At 45.6% G+C, this 16504-nt stretch overlaps 1 protein-coding gene across 8 annotated transcripts in view; it reads left to right on the top strand.

Annotated features, from left to right (window-relative positions):
• Positions 1-16284, top strand: part of LOC147603011 (membrane-anchored ubiquitin-fold protein 3-like) — a 46351-nt gene extending 30067 nt beyond the window's left edge. For 3 of the 8 annotated variants that reach the window (XM_086797151.1, XM_086797149.1, XM_086797150.1), the window contains exons 5-6: positions 12149-12229; positions 15738-16284. In XM_086797151.1, coding sequence (XP_086653277.1) covers positions 12149-12229; positions 15738-15790 — 134 coding nt within the window. In that variant the 3' untranslated portion in view covers positions 15791-16284. Of the gene's footprint in view, positions 1-10768; positions 11081-12148; positions 12230-15737 lie in introns of all 8 variants that reach the window. The other 5 variants (XR_015265686.1, XR_015265687.1, XR_015265688.1 and 2 more) reach the window with 5 other exon arrangements.
• Positions 16285-16504: the final 220 nt, after the last annotated feature.

The following is a 16504-nucleotide window of genomic DNA, read 5'->3' as shown; positions in this document are numbered from 1 at the left end:
TGACCGCAAACCTAAGCACGAGCACAAGCAGACCAAGGCTAATGTACATGCAGTTCCTGATGTGCAAGGAAATACAAGTCATGATGCAAAAGAGCAAATGGTTTGCAAGGCTTGGGGGCAAATCAAGGATCAGCCTGCCTTATTCATGTTTGATGACTGTGCAACCGATAACTTCATCTCTATGCAAACGGCAGCTGCATTGGGTATTGAGGTTGAGAACATGGGACCTCAGATTGAAGCCGAAGCTGCATTTATTGGTAAAGAGGTGGAGGTTATCCCATTGATAGGGAAGTTGCGCATCCATATCGAGGGCTACCTTGATAATGAACATTTCCTAGTTGCTCCACTAAATGGATGTGATGTACTGTTGGGCAAGCCATGCCATCATAGGCTTGAGCCCCGCAAAGACTACAAGTCCAATATGATTTCCTTTATGCATAAAGGCCGCATGTATTTTATTGATGCTGGCAAAGAAGGGGATTCCATCCCACTTGTATCACACATCCAAATTAATAAAGCAATGAAAAAGAGTCTTTCTACGTACTTGGTTTTTGTTCGTGATAGCCTTGTACCAAATCATCAAAATGTGGATGCTATGTCTAATGATAGGCTGAATTTTCTTCATGCATTCAACGACTGTTTTGCTGACTCATTGCCAGGTGAATTACCTCCCCAAAGGCCCGAAGATTATCGTATAGATCTTGTGCGAGGTAGTTCTCCACCCAACAAACCCGCATACCGAGTGAGTGTTGCACAACAAGAAGAAATCATGAAGCAGGTAAACGAGCTTTTAGAGAAAGGTTTGGTTCAGCCCAGTTCCTCACCTTACTGCTCCCCTGTGCTTCTTGTTCAAAAGAAGGATGGTTCATTCCGCATGTGCGTGGACTATAGAGCTTTGAACAAGCTTACCATCAAGAACAGATTCCCAATTCCGCGAATTGATGATATTTTGGATAAGCTTGATGGTTCGGCTTGTTTCAGCCGACTTGATTTGAAGAGTGGTTATCACCAGATACGAGTGGTGCCACAAGATGTCCATAAAACTGCATTCAGGACAGCCTTCGGATTATATGAATTTTTGGTAATGCCTTTTGGTCTCACCAATGCTCCTGCTACTTTTAATCGTATGATGGATAGGATATTCCGACCCCATCGCAAATTCACAGGAGTATTCTTTGATGATATCTTGGTTTTCTCCAAGAATGAGCAAGAACACAGAACTCATTTGGTCACAGTGTTCGAAGAGTTGCGGAAGCATAAACTTTTCATTAATGCCAAGAAAAGTGAGTTTTTCCTTTCAGAGATTCATTATCTGGGTCATATTGTATCCAGAGAAGGAGTAACAATGGATCCTGCAAAGATAGAGACCATTCGGAATTGGTCCGAATTGCAAAACGTACATCAAGTACGTAGTTTTTTGGGATTATGTTCGTATTATAGACGTTTCATAAGGCATTTTGCTATGATAGCCACTCCTCTACATGATCTCACAAAGAAGAAAACCACTTTCAAATGGACTTCAAAGGAACATGATGCTTTCTTGCAGCTCAAGCATGCTATCATATGTGGACCCGTTTTGATTGTTCCTGACTTGCACAAGTCATTTGTAGTTGAATGTGATGCTTGTGGTGATTGTCTAGGAGCTGTCCTAAATCAAGAAGGGCATGCAGTTGCATACGAGAGCCGTCGTTTGCATGATGCCGAGCTTCATATGGATATCTATGAGAGAGAGCTCTTGGCTGTAATTCATGCCTTAAAGATATGGAAACATTATCTTCTTGGGGCTGAATTTGTAGTCAAGACAGATCATCAAAGCTTGAGATACTTTCTATCTCAAACAAAGCTTTCAGAGAAGCAAATGAGAATGGCGAATTTTCTTTCCATGTTTCATTTTCAGATTGTGCATACTCCAGGAAAGAAAAATGTGGTGGCCGATGCACTATCCAGGAGGCCTTATGTAGCTGTAGTCTTAGTGGCCTCTCATGCGGACTTATCTGCTATGAGAGATTTGTATCATCTGGATGCTGATTTTTGCCATATATGGACTGATTTGATGGCTGGTCATTCACATGCCTCTTATGTTATCAACGAGGGTTATCTTATGAAGGATAATTGCCTATGTGTGGTGAAGGATTTACGTCCAAAGGTTATGGACGAATGTCACGCTCCACCTTATGCTGGTCATAGAGGTATTATGTCCACTACTCGCATGATTCAGAGATATTTCTTTTGGCCAAACATGCATAAAGACATTGAGGCTTATGTGCGTGCATGCATTATTTGCCAAAAGGTGAAATTTGATAGGCAAAAACCTCCAGGTTTGCTTCAGCCATTGCCTATTCTCTCGCAACCTTGGGAAAGTATTACTATGGATTTTATTATGGGCTTGCCTAGATCCCAGCATGGGAATGATGCTATTTGGACCATTGTGGACAGGTTTAGTAAGCAAGCTCATTTCTTGCCCGTCAAGAAAACCATTAAAGCTGATCATATGGTAAAGCTTTTTCTTGCTAATATTTTCAAGCATCATGGTATGCCTAAATCCATTGTTGGGGATAGAGATCCCAGGACTACAAGCCTCTTTTGGAGGGCTTTATTTGATAATATGGATACTAAACTTGAGTTTTCATCAGCTTATCATTTCCAAACGGATGGCCAAAGTGAAGCTGCAAATTCAGCCGTGTTGGATTTATTGAAATGTTATGTGGCAGATCAAAAGACTGCATGGGAGAAGTATCTTCCACTTGTTGAGTTTGCCTACAACAATACGATCCATGCCTCCACGGGCAGGGCTCCGTTTGAGATTATTTATGGCAGAGTGGTATTGCCACCCATCCTTCGTACAAAGGATGAGATTTTTGCAACTGATGAATATGTTCGTGACTTGGATGTAGCTTTTGGTCAGGTGCGGACAACCATTGCAAGATCTCAAGATAAGCATAAAATGGTTGCTGACAAGCATAGAAGGGACATGCAAGTCAAAGAAGGTGATTGGGTTTTGCTGAAATTTGAGAAAGCTAGGCTTCGGAAGAGGCCAGGACGAGAAGGATCATATCCTAAGCTTTCTCCTCGCTATTATGGACCCTTCAAGGTGATTCAGAAGATCAATAAAGTGTCCTACAGGCTTGCTTTACCTAGTCGTTGGAAGATTCACAATGCTTTTCATGTGAGTCTATTTTGGAAATATGTGGGGTCAGATCCTAATGAGCCTATCATAGAAGATCCACCAGAGATTGAAGAGCTTGAGGAGATCCTCCAGCCAGAACAGATTGTTTTTCACAAGGAGAGAAAGCTACCTGTAGGAAAGCTTTACAGGAGATACCTTGTGAAGTTTAAAAATTATTTGCCTATTAATGCAAAATGGGTAAATGAGGACTATTTTGTTGATTACCCACAGTTGTTGCAGGCATATCTTGAGGCTTTTCAGTTGAGGACAACTCTTTAGAAGCCCGGGGGGATGTCACCAATTGGCTGACCATTTGATCCATCTCCAGTTTTTGTGTCTCGTTCACTTGAGGCCAGGCCAGTGTCTCATGTGAAGAGGCCAGTTTTCTTGCTTGACATGGACGGGAGCCAGACTGGTGCCACCTGTGTGTTAGCAGGATGGTGTCGTATGAATGGGAGCCAGACTGGTGCCACCCGTGTATGACCTGGACTGTGTTCGACCCATGGGATTGTCACGCCATGGAAGAGCCAGTATTTGTGCCGTGTCTTACCTATGGGACTGTCACTCCATAGGGAGGCTCGTACCTGGAACTGTGTCTTACCTATAAGACTGTCACTCCATAGGAAGACCAGGTTTTTATGTTTTACGTCGTGCCATTTTTGTGCCGACAGATATTTTGTACTTGTTCCATGAACGGGAGAGATGTCTGCCACCAAAGGAAGGCGGTATCTTTCAAGAGAGTATTGGCCAATGCCACCTTTTTATTCTCGGGCAATTCGGTATTTGAGAAATAAACCTCCATCTTGTAGAGCCAGTGATCGATTAACCGCTTATCGCGGCGGCCATTGTAGGGCTCAGGTAACTCGATATCCATCTTTCGTGTTTGTGCTGTGGTCATTAATTTATACAAAAGTTTGAGTTCAACATTGTCTACCTCGGCAGGCGGATCGGGAGGAGTTAAGGGATCGTCCTGCTGGCCCACCGAGGATGATGATGATGATGTTGGAGAACGCGAACGACGCGCTCGCTGTGACTTCCTGGATCCCTCGCGCTGATGTTGGTGTCGTTGTTGCATGTCTTCCATTTGTGATCTCATTGATGCCATACCGTCGAAAAAGGCCTTTTGTAAGTCCTCCATCTGTTGTTGAAGAGTGGTCATCTGCAAGGCCTCCATCTGAGGATCGGCGGGTGGCACGTTGTCGTGCGAAGTTGACATTTGGAGAACTCAAAGAGAGTATTGTGGTGAAGCAGGAAAGGTCCACCCGAAATGTAGGATGGAAGAAACAGCTGCTGGAGAGGCAGTACTAGGATCCTCGTACTCGAAGTCAGGGTCTTCCACTTCCTCGGGATCGTCCTCGGAGGTTACTGCGTCGGCTTCAGCCAAAGAACTGGGCACCGGAGATAATGGAGTATAGTCGGGGATGAAGATCTCGCAGTAAAATGTCACAGGAGGGCGCGTGGAAGAGATATTGCGGAGGCCATCCACACTGCACTCTGGAAGAAAGTGTGCCAACTGCGGGTACCGTGATAGAAAATACTTGAAATGAGTAAGACGCAGTGGCTCGCAGGTGAGGAAAATAGTCCAAATCGCCCAAGTGTCGGGTTTGGTTACATGCGGGCTGCTGACATGTATGCGGTACACCTGAGAGGCCGGGGATGCTGGGATAGGAGAGGCCGGAAGACTTGGAATCCACCCAGCATCGGCGGGAAGTGGCACTGATTCCGGAGTGGGGGCACGAGGAGGGCTGTGTTCGGGGAGAAGAGCCTCGGGAATCTCGTCGATGTAACTCACGTAAGAGATGTGCATGTCGGGTTCCTCCGGAAAGTTGTCCATGAAGCATGCACGTAGAGGGCGAGAGCACACAGAGTATGTGGTGTGGGCAAAGCCAGGAGAACCCACGAATAGCCAGGAGGGTGGTCGCCAATTCGCTGGGAAGAGGGAGGCGAATATGAATGAGGCGGCATCCTGACAGCCGGGGGGGGGGGGGGGGGGGGGGGGTGGTTGCCGAATCGCCTAGGGGTGGCGATTCACACCAGCGCAAGCCCTACGCACGCCCGTTGGGTTTCTTTTTTTTTGAGAGACCCACGTGGCAATAGTACGTAGGAAATTGTTTTTGTTGTTTACTGGGTGGTGTAAAGGTGATGGCTTGGAGCACGTCGCCGAGTGAAAACGATGCGCCGCTTCAAAGGGCCCGGACACGTCGCCAACTGGATGAGAAGGGTGCGCCGCTTTGAAGGGCGCCGGCAGCGACTAAGCGAAGAGAAGAAGGGCGCTCATCGGCGGTGAGGGCTCCGGGCCGACAGCTGGCAGCGAACGAGGCGAAGAGGGGGGGGGCTCCATATTCAGCAGCTAAAGGGGCAGTTCCCGCCATGTTGCGAACGCTTAACACCACCAGTCAGCAGGGAGGGAAAGTAGTCCGGATATGCAGCAAGGGTTCCCTCTCTGCTATACACACAATGCATGTGTATGGGTGTGAGACCTTTTGTTTTTGTTTACATCACTTTGAGCAAGGATTTACGCCAAGTCCACCATCGCTTTGCTTCTTCCATACAACACCGAGAGGAGGGGTGGATGAGGGAGTGCTGCGGAGAGGGTGAGGGCTTCACAACCCACGGGTAGGAAAAAAAATTTGCTCTAATATCACTGTGAGGATTATGTTGTTAATCCCTCATGTTGTGTACTAATTACTACTTAAGTACTTAACTTAGAACAAGAACCTTCAGGAGAACACTTGAAAGAAGATTGAATTGATTTGTTGTATTAAATTGAGTACAATAGGTCTCTTATATAAGAGATGAAGAGACACATTTGAAGAGGCATGTCCTTTGACGAAAGGACATGACCTTAGACGAAAGGATACAACTTTAGGCTAAGGGATGTGTCTATTCGATGTAGAGGCACAACCATTCATCAAGGGATACAACCATTCGTCGAAGGGATGTGGCTATTCGATGAAGAGGTACATCCTTTGGCGAAGAGTCGCAACCAGTCGAGGGTAGGGGTTCCCTTTGGCTCGTTACTCTTTGCATCTGCAACAGGAATCAACAATGAAGAGAGAATCTGATACATAAATACGTCACAATCGCGACACAAAGAGAGTGGGAGATAGTGGGCATCCTTTCTTCACTCCAACGGTATTGGAGATCTCTTCTGATAATGATCTTGGGCATCTCGCCCGCCCTATGACTAACTCATATAATGCCATGATCCCCCAAATCAGGTTTGATGGTATCCCCAAATCTTCGAGTCTGTGCAGTAGTCTAGCTTGAGGTACCGTATCCACAAAGCAACAGTAAACTCGTCGATGTCGTGCTCTGGCTTCTTCTATGATGGCTCGGAGGGTGAAGATGTGATCCAAAGTAGAGAATGACTTGCGGAAGCCTGCTTGCCTTGATGCTTTGTGCCCATATCTCTCTGCTAGTGTGTTGAGCTCAATCTCAAGTACTGACCCATAAAGTTCGGCCAATGTGTGGCCAATCATAATAGTCATGTAATTGTTGGGCTCCATGGGATCTGCAGCTTTATGGATGGGTGTGATGATATGGGCTGTCTAGGTGGGTGGGAAGCCTTTCGAAAAAGCCCGGTTGAACATATGGGCCAGGAGGGGTGCTAGAGTCTCCCCCGGATGGGAGATGTGCTCTGCCAAGTGGCCCTCGTGGTCTTGTGATCTACCGTTTTTGAGTCTCTGGATGGCTTGGGCTACCATGTCGGGTGTGAAGAAGGTGGATGTGATGGGGGGCTCTCAGATTTGGCCAGTTGTAACCTCGCGTAGGAGACACTCATGTGTTGTGTGGCATTCCTCGTCATACCAATCGTTTTGGGGCATGGTGTCGCGGGGGGGGTGGGGGGGGGGGTAGATCGTCTGGTGGATGGGAATGTGGCTATGGCAGAGGTGTGTAAGATTGTGGTGAGCTGAGAGGTGAGGTCGGCTAGTGGGAGATTGGGGTCTACATGTGTTTGATGTCGGTAGAGATGGTCGAAGTAAGTCGAGTCCCCATCATGGTGAAAGTAAATCTAGGTGTAGTGGGAGACGGGCGATGGTGGTGGTGAGGATGGTCGGGAAAAGCTGAGGTTGACGGAGAGAGGCATGGTCGGCTCCAAGGGGGCGGGTGGGAATGGTGAAGGTATGGATGGATGTGGCTAAAGCCGTAGATCCCATTAGGTGATCCACTGTAGCATGTGAGAGTTGCGGAAGAAGGACAATGGGACATCCCATTGAAGATGGCTAAGCCATGTGTGGTTCCCAGCACGAGGAACTATCTCCCTGATGCTGTAACGTGCCCTATGCCTTGTGATGCTCGCTGAATGCCGATCTCCTCCGAGTCTATCTCCTGCATGGTCAGCTCCTCCTGGTCATATACAGATGCTTGCTTGCTCTAAGTCTTGGCGTTGAAGTCCCCTAAAAGGAGAACTTCACCCAAGCGTGAGAACTCAATGATGTTTGCATGGAGGGGATAAAACTGCTCTCCCTCCTCTAGTTGATAGTTATATAGTCTTGTGGGTTGACTACCATGAGTATATAACATGCACATTCCTAAAAGGTGAATTTGGGCATGTTTCTGGATTCATCTAGGTATATATGAGGATTTCCTAGGTGGGAAGTAACATACTGCAATGTGTATACATCTCTCTAGTGTGACCTGTAACCTCACCCACATAAAGCGTGCCTCTGTGTCCTTGTGGACCATGGTGATCATGGGTTGTAGATGTGTCCTGAATAGTACCGCCACTCTGCTAGACCTGTGTACCTCACCACATGCGTGTGTTCCCCCTCGGTATGCGGATGCCCACTGAGCTTGAAATGCGTGGCAGCCCTCTTTCCGGGCTTTGGTGGATCTCTGCGAAGAAGATAATGTCCCTCTTTGTAAAAACTTCCCTAAGTCCCCCAATGTCTGACCAGTGTCCCATTGTAGCCAGCTCCAAGTGTATGGTCCCGCAGACCCCGCGTCCCTATTTGGGACACCGCTCTGTGATGATGACTCGCCCGTCCCTTTATACTGCCCACTTCCCCACCTTGCAGGCCTCGTGCACCTCATAACGTGTCTACACCTCATAATGCCACTTGTCAAGCTAATGCATTCGCACTTTCCCTAAATGTGTCTACACCTTATAATGCCACTTATCTACGGATGTGTCTTCACTTGCTCAAACCACTTGTACAAACAGTGTGAATCCTATTACTCTCAAGGTGCCCAAGTCCCACTCTATGAAAATGAATGTGAAAGCCTTTAAAAACTGGCATGCCCATTTAATAACTTGTCCACCCATCAATAAGTGAGTGTGGACAGCCAAATAAGAGCTTGTTTTCGTGCTAAATCCTTTCCCAAGTTCTCGGGCGCTTGTCAGGCATGCTTCCTAGGCTCAAGTGACTCTCTCCTGTGCCTAGGGAGCTGTCTCGGGCGCCTAGCTCTTTGCATCGATAATCCTCCATTTCCAAAGCTTGTACTTTCCAAACATTTGTCCTGGAGCCCCACCAGACCCCTCTCACACTAGGAAATGTCCGAGCTGGTGACAATCTTCAGAAAAGGACTTTTCACTCATGCACAAGTGCTAGAGCACACCCGGAGTAAGGCATGTCTTCTGAGATCACAAACTCTCATGTCCCTTTAGATTTCTCACATCTTCAAGCCAAAAGATGAAGCTTGTAGAGAGATGATGTGTAGCAAGCACCTTCTTTACACCCAATATGATGATGTCTTCCAAGATCACAAGTATTAATGCTTTTTTAGGAATCAAGCGACCACAAATTTGATGTTCAGCTTGTTTCACTGATTTTGGGCGATAAATCCCTCAAAAAGCAGTTTTTAGGCCATGCTTTGTTGCTATCTGCACTCAAGATTGGTTGGTAAAATTCATCCTTGCGCTTAGCCAAAAATTCCCTCTTCTTATGACGGGTAAGGCGTTGGGACATCCTTCACACTTGGCGCTCAATGAGTAGTCCTGTGGCGTTGGACTTGTCGTTATACGGACCATTCCACCATTCCGAGGCATTGTTCTGTGTGGGGCTTTGGGTGGAGCAGATCATGTAAGGATTGGAGACTTGGGCTGATTTATGAAAGATGGTGGTGAGCATGGTTGTGTGTTACATGCGGAAGCTTATAGACAAGGATTATACTTTGGTAAATGGAATTCAAATCTTGACGATGAATAGCACAATACGAAGAGGATAGTGTGCACAAAGAAAGAAAGAAAGTCTTATTAATGTTTTTAAAAGACCCAAAGGGTCTATGAGACCAAAATGATGTATACATAGTGTCCATGAAATCGCATCATGGATGAAAAATGAAAAAGCAACAGTAAACTAAAACTAAAACTGAAAACTGAAAGCTAAGATCTTATAGACACTGAGATTATACAAGATGAAAAATCTAGATCCTACTATGCCAGGTATAGGGCACAATCCCAATACCCTCTACCATGAATGGTGTATTTGTTTTATTGCTGAATGTGTAGAGGATTGACTGTTTGGCTGTATACAGCCTTTAGATGACGACTTGGAGACCTTGTTCTTGCCTCATTTCTGAACATGCTGTTGGCCACAATAATCTGCATTAATTGTGTGATATCCAAAGATTAGACACGCATGGATAGAGCTGGTTGACTTCTTCCAGGGTAGCCCCAGAGCTGGTCGACTTCCTCCAGGCCAGCTACATGGCTGGTCACTTTCTCCCAGAACCTGACAGGGCTGGTCAAGTCACTTCTGGGCTGATTTGTGGACTGTTTTTGGGCTGATTTGAGAGCTCTTCTGGGACAGCTTAAGGCTTTTTTTTTTGGGGCTGTTTTGGTGCGGAGTTCGGGGCTGTTTTTGGCTCTGTACCAGGCTGTTTCATGGGGTGATTATGGGAGTATTTTGAGACAGTTTTTCGGATGGCTTTTGGTGTTGTGTTTGTATCTTGGCACTGGAGCAAGAGATTTGCTGATGCTTTGTGGAAAATCCAGTGTTGTATGCACCCGCACCTTGGTATCTTGTAAAAGCTTCTGTGTGAATAAAGAAGTTCCTATGGGGACTGGCCGTTTCGGCTCAGTGTGGTGTTATTGTATTATTTATGGTTCTTATGCTGTGTTATCACCCTCTGTCTGGTATTTGAAGTGTTGATCTATTATTGTTCCCGGGTCCCCTACTTGTGACAGAAGTCAACATCAGCATCATCATCATAGATTTGTTCATAGATCTCATCTGATTGCATTCATCTAAATTCATCTCTACAGTAATTAAATTAATCAAGGTTGTGATTACTATGATCAACCCTCATCATGTAACATTGGACCTCTTCTTGTTGCATTTGGATCTTGGAACACACAGTGCATGACCATTGTAGACCGATTCAATAGGTTTTGCATGTTGATCCCGTCCAAGAAAACGGCCACAATCAGAGACATCGCTTGCCTGTTCATTTACCATTGGTACCCCATAGGTGGATTGCCAAGGAAAATAACATCAGATAGGGATCGCAAGTTTACTTCAAATTTTGGAGAGCATTATTCGACAGCTTTGGGATCAAGTTGCATTTGTCGAGTGCATTATATCTGTAGACAAACGGCTAGACAAAAATCTATAATCTGTTGGCATTTGATGTTCTCGAATCGTATTGCCATGACAGGTAATCAAAATGGGAGCATTAACTTCCTTTAGTTCGGGCCATCCTAAATGACACTTATTCATCTAGCATTGGTCGGACTGCATATGAGGCAACATTTGGCTGTCGTTTCTCGTCACTTCTTACGAGAATGGTGTCACTTTCCTTGGAGGCCAACAAGACCACCAAAACTTTTTCAGAGATCATTGAGTTCGTCAAGGAGTGCCTTGCAAAAGCATAGGAAGCATACACCAGGCAAGTCAACAAGTCAAGAGGAGATTTCAACGTTAAAGAAGGGGATTGGATATATCTCTGGATAATGAAGCAAAGATTGAAGTAAGTGCGCAAACATTGTCCCAAACTCTCCTTTTGCTGCTTTAGACTCTTTCCTATCATCAAAAAGTAAGCGATGTTGGACTATGCATACTGTTTTCCGTGTTTCTTGGTTGAAGCCCTACATTGGTCCAGCTTTGCAAGATATTGCAGATGAGCAACAATTGGACTTGGTAGACAAAGCCGAAGTTATTGAGCCTAAACAGGTTCTCCTTTATGGATGGAAGCATGGATCCGGTCGAAGACAAAGATAGTTCTACACAAAGTTCAAGGACCGTAGTACCCATGAAGCGGTATGACTCGATGAAGAGTTCTTTCCAGAGTACCCCCAACTCCTGGGGGACTAGTTGGAAGCCATGAGCTTGCCGCCAAGCTAAGTAGGAGGGAATGTCACATGCACCCTGCACTGGAGTGCTATAGGAATGCCTTTATAGGAATATTTTGTCGTGTGCGGTGGTCCCATTGTGAGCCCGAGTCCAAGACATGTCAGGCACGAGCTACATAGGTCAGTCTCCAAAGTCATAGAGCGTTTACATGTATCAATCCTCTTACCCACGTGGAGAATCCATTAGATAGGTACATGGAGAAGTCAATCCTAGCATTAGACATTGCATTAGCAAGCATTTTAGGGCATATGCACATGGGCCAGCCCATAAGGCACCCCATCATGGGGACTGCCTTGCATATGGGTCTAAGGACCCTATGCCACCTCTCTTATGCATGATGGCTAGTATAGCTAGCCTATTCAGCATGTTGGCCACCTTCTAGCCCATGGATGGCATAGACAGCCAGTTGGCAGCCTACAGAGGCCTCCATACCGTCGTATGACCGTACCTGCACTTGTAAACTGTACCTGCTCTACATTGCCCAAAGCAACTTTAAATTCCAGATCTGCAAGGTTTGACTTGAAATTGCGCACATTGCTTGTTCAAATTTGGGGTTTTTTTTACAATTGAGCTTGCAATTGCAACATTGGCATTGATTAGAGGAATTTTGGTGAATAATTGCACTAGAAATTTAAGGATTTTGCAGAAATTGGCACTATTTTGCAGAAATTGGCACTATTTGCAGGTAATCTTGGGTATTACAGGCACATTTGGTTGGCATTGGGGCATTTCTCCCAATTTTTGGGTATTACAACATTTGGTACAGGTGACAATCGCATTAGCAGATTTACAGGATTTGCGCACTTGCAGCTCTTACAGGTGTCAGCTGATTGTGTTTTTCACGGCACATGTGTACATTTGTGGTTTGCTGCAATATATGTATGCCATTATGGACACTTTGATAGATTTGCATCATCCTGCAGTACACTTGTAGATTTGGGACATTCATATGTATTTCTCGTGGTGGTGAAGGAGTTCCCTTTCAGTCCATTGGTTATCCTGCTATTTATCTCCCGCATTCTTACGGTTTTGTTGGGCATTGCCTACTTTTGGTGACTTGTGACAGATTTGTTGTGCTATCATGGCCAACAGTAATAATGACCTCTTTGGAATGCTATCTCAAGAGGATCTCAAGAGGACAAGCTCAATGGGGACAACTACCCTATGTGGGCTTATACGATGCGTCATGTTTTGGTTGCCAAAAATAATGATTATATGTGGATGGCATTGAGGAGCGTCCTCTTGCACCTGCTCTAGCGAAAGGTGAAGTGATTCCCGTTCACCTCATGCAGGTCCACCTCCTCGTCTTCCTCCTACTCAGCAGCAGCGTCCTTGGGATGCTAGGGATGCTCAGGTCCATGCATTGATTGCTCTCTCGTACTGTAGGCATATCATTCCGCACATTCGTTCTTGCACCACTGCAAAGGGTGCTTGGGATACCTTGGCGGCATTGTATTCAGGTCGCAATGAGGCTCGTGTAGCTTACCTTCGGGGCAAGCTTGAGACTGACTGCATGCTTGAAGGTGACTCTATCGATCAGTACCTTACACATGTGAAGGACCTACGAGAGCAGCTCATTAGCATTGATGAGGTCTTGACAGATAGCTATCTTGTTCAGACAGTTTTGTGTAACTCGCCCGACTCTTATCAGACATTTGGCACCACTTTACGGTTGTTGGCTGGCAATGCATCTATGCGGTCACTTTTGACGACCTTGTGACTCTTGCTCAGTGAAGAGCAATCTCGTTCCAATAGGAACAACATGATGTTTGCTGAGTCAGCAATGGCTGCTCCCTTTTGTGGGAATAGATCTGGGCCTAAACCTAGCCCATCGGATCCTCCCAAGACAAAGGACAAGCCTGAAAAGAAAAAGCGCTGAACTATTGCAAGAAAACAGGGCACACCATTGAGGAATGCAGGAAGCGTATTGAGAGTGAAAAAAAGAAGCAGCTGGCATCTTCTTCCACATGTGCAGATTAGGCCAATTTGGCTACACATGTGTCAGCCTTGACCCTTACATCTTCATTGCCTGCAGAGATGTCTTCTGATGCCGTTGCTTTTGATGACTATGCTTTTTAGTTTGTACTCCATGGTATGCATTGTCTGGCAGATGCATTTCAGGGGGGGGCGGGGGATTCTACTTACCCACATGCAGTTGGTGATGCCTCATGGTCACTTATGCTTGTTGACCCTTATGCTGGTCTATGCTCGACGCTTTCTCTCATGTGATGTCTACTGGAGATGCCTTTTATGTTGTTTTCCCTTGCAGCAGGATTGTTTCTACAGTGTCGACATTGTCACTTTCTCACATGTGATGTTTACTGGGAGTGCCTTTTACATAGCTTGCTCTTATGGTTTTGACATGTCACATGTATATTATTCATTGTGGGATTATGCATCTTTACACTTGCCATACATGCCACTGATCATGGCATCGCTGAGAGTTTACCTATCCTCTCATAGCATTGGCTGATGCCCGCTTCGAGCCCCCACTTTTTCTCCCCATTTTCAGCTTTTCCCATTGCTGAATTTTTACTTTTATCAGTCCTACCATTGCTGATTTTTCCTCATCGGATCCTCCATTGATGAGTTTCACTTTTGCAGCTTACGTTACATGTCTCACAGGCATGACTTCTGGATCCTGTTGCCTTTACACATGCGTATATCTGCTACCTCTTCTTATGCTTATCACTAGTGCAGTTACAGAGCATTGATGTGGATTACATGCAGTTCAGCTTGGCATTTGGTACTTGCCTTCAGGGGGGTATTATGTGATGCCTCTTGATTTGATGCAGTTGATGTCCACATGATCCTTTTCCATGCATTTCTGGTGATGCATTTATGTACTACTGTGCTCTAGCATTAGCGCTATGACATTGAGGATTCTCCTTTTCCCCATCATATAGTGCTTGCTTTTTCCATTGGCACTGTAGTTCACTCTTACTGTGGAGCATAGTGCAGGGCAGCATTCACAGCTTTATCACCCTGCTGCTACCCGTTCACACCATTCACTTGAGGGGGGTTTGTTGGTCATGTCCACTCCCAGCTATCTTAGGTGTGAACCCAGCTTACTCACGGGCACTTTTTCCTTGTGATTGGACACAGGTTTTTTCCCCGTGTGAACACACTTACGTGTGTTGGGCACTTTGCCCTAGGCCTTTTAGTACTCACTTGTACTTTCATTTCATATCATTATTGAGTACATCTTTTCCAGCACTCTCACGTTTCTCTGTGCTTGAGGTTGTGTGTGTGTGTGTGTGTGCAGGCTAGCTTCCCTCCTACCCAACAACATTGATATTATGCGCGGCATTTAATGCTTGCAAAAGGCATTTTCTTGTCCCATAAACAGGCCGACAGCAGATGAAGCAAACCGATCAGCAGCAGAGATCCATATAAAAGCAAATGCTTCATTCACAACATAAATCATCTATCATAAATCAGTCTACAAGTAGTACAAGAGCAGTAATGTGTGCCTAGAGCCTCCGGCCTTGTGCATACATTCAGCAAATCAGCACTTTACTGTGCTACAATCCCGAGGCCTCCGCAAAGATCTTCTTCAGCATTCAGCCAGCTTATGTGCATCCCTCAGTTTTGGGTTTGCATAGTGGTCATTGAAGTATGCGTTGCAAGACATGTCTCCTTCTGATTCCCACCCTTCATTGGAGCTTGCCGGATGCCTTGGCTGCAGCCCTTCATAGTCCTGAATGATGAGATGCCTAATTGGGGGACTAACTACCGTCTATGCACCTGCATAAGTGCCCAGTTGAGCACCATAATGGCTGTCGGCCTGTTTTGGAGGACCCACGACAAGCATAAATGGTCCACGACCTGTTTTGGCTGCTGACTCGCATCTAGCCTGGGTGCCCTCCACATGTGTGGTTTTCTGTTTGTCCGGTTGCCCATATGCAGCCTTTAAACCTGCCCTTTAGGCAGCTGCAGTACACCATGTCAGGGTGTGCATGTGACATCCACTCTTGGTAAACTTGGAGCACTGGGGCATATGATGCACCTTTGCTCCAATTCCAACAGGATCCGTCACTCCCTGTTGTATCTGGTCGGAAACTGGGGTGAACCTTTTTGGCTGAAGTTTTCGTGGCTCGCTCCAATCTTCGATGAACCTCGGGAGCTGTACTTCTATCTGGTTAAGCTGCTCTTGTATTTTACGCTGTCCCTGTTCATAGTCCTTTTGGTGATTCCGTTGCCCACTTGTAGAGAGAGAGAGAGAGAGAGAGAGAGAGAGAGAGAGAGAGGTTGATTCTTTTTGGTTTATACAGACAAGCCACCAGGCTCACCAAAAAAGAAAAAGTGTCCTTGCTGCATTCTTTAGCATATTTGTCCTGGCAAAGTAGCTGTAATGGATTTGGAATCAGAATGGAGAGGCATCATTTTTTGACTAAGTGAGTGCTGGTATATAAGGATTGCTGTCAGTTTCGTGGTAGGCTCCTTAATAGTCTTGTTCTGTTTGGACAAGAGTTTTTGAATTTTCAACTCCACGGTCATGCTGCGTTGGACTTCATATGGAGGAGGGATTACTCATTTTCTGGTTGCTGGGCTGCGGAGTTGCAGGTCGTCGTGTAATCGATGGTTGTGGGTCTGCAAAATGCATATAGGCATGTTGTTCATGCTCCGGACGACATTGGAAGGATTTCTTGATCCAAGAGCATAAATTTGAATCGTGGATCTTGATAGATGGTGGGAAAATTATGCTAGTATGTTTTAAGCTCAAGGTGCTTCATAAGCATGTAAAGATAATGGGATAATTAATACAGTTGAATGTCTTTTGATTTTCAGCCTGGATATGGCGATGAATGTGTTGTTTTCAAGGTTTATTTGTGTGCCTAGAAGGATATAGCTTTACATTCATTTCACCAAGTGTTCTGACAATTAAAGCTGCAGTTGATTTTAGAGGGCATTTGTAAGTGAGCCACCTGGCTGGGTAGAGTGTAACACCCTGCATAGTAGTTAGGAGAACCATGAGTTATAGCAGAATTTCAATCTTCTATGTCCATGGCAACGAATATTCCTTTGCCAGAGAAGACAA

The sequence above is a fragment of the Cibotium barometz genome, chromosome 65, assembly GCF_041138505.1.
Source record: "Cibotium barometz isolate CiBa-2024 chromosome 65, ASM4113850v1, whole genome shotgun sequence".
Classification (NCBI taxonomy): Eukaryota; Viridiplantae; Streptophyta; class Polypodiopsida; order Cyatheales; family Cibotiaceae; genus Cibotium; species Cibotium barometz.
Note: the sequence above shows the minus strand (reverse complement) of the source record. Positions and strands in the feature narration are given on the sequence as shown.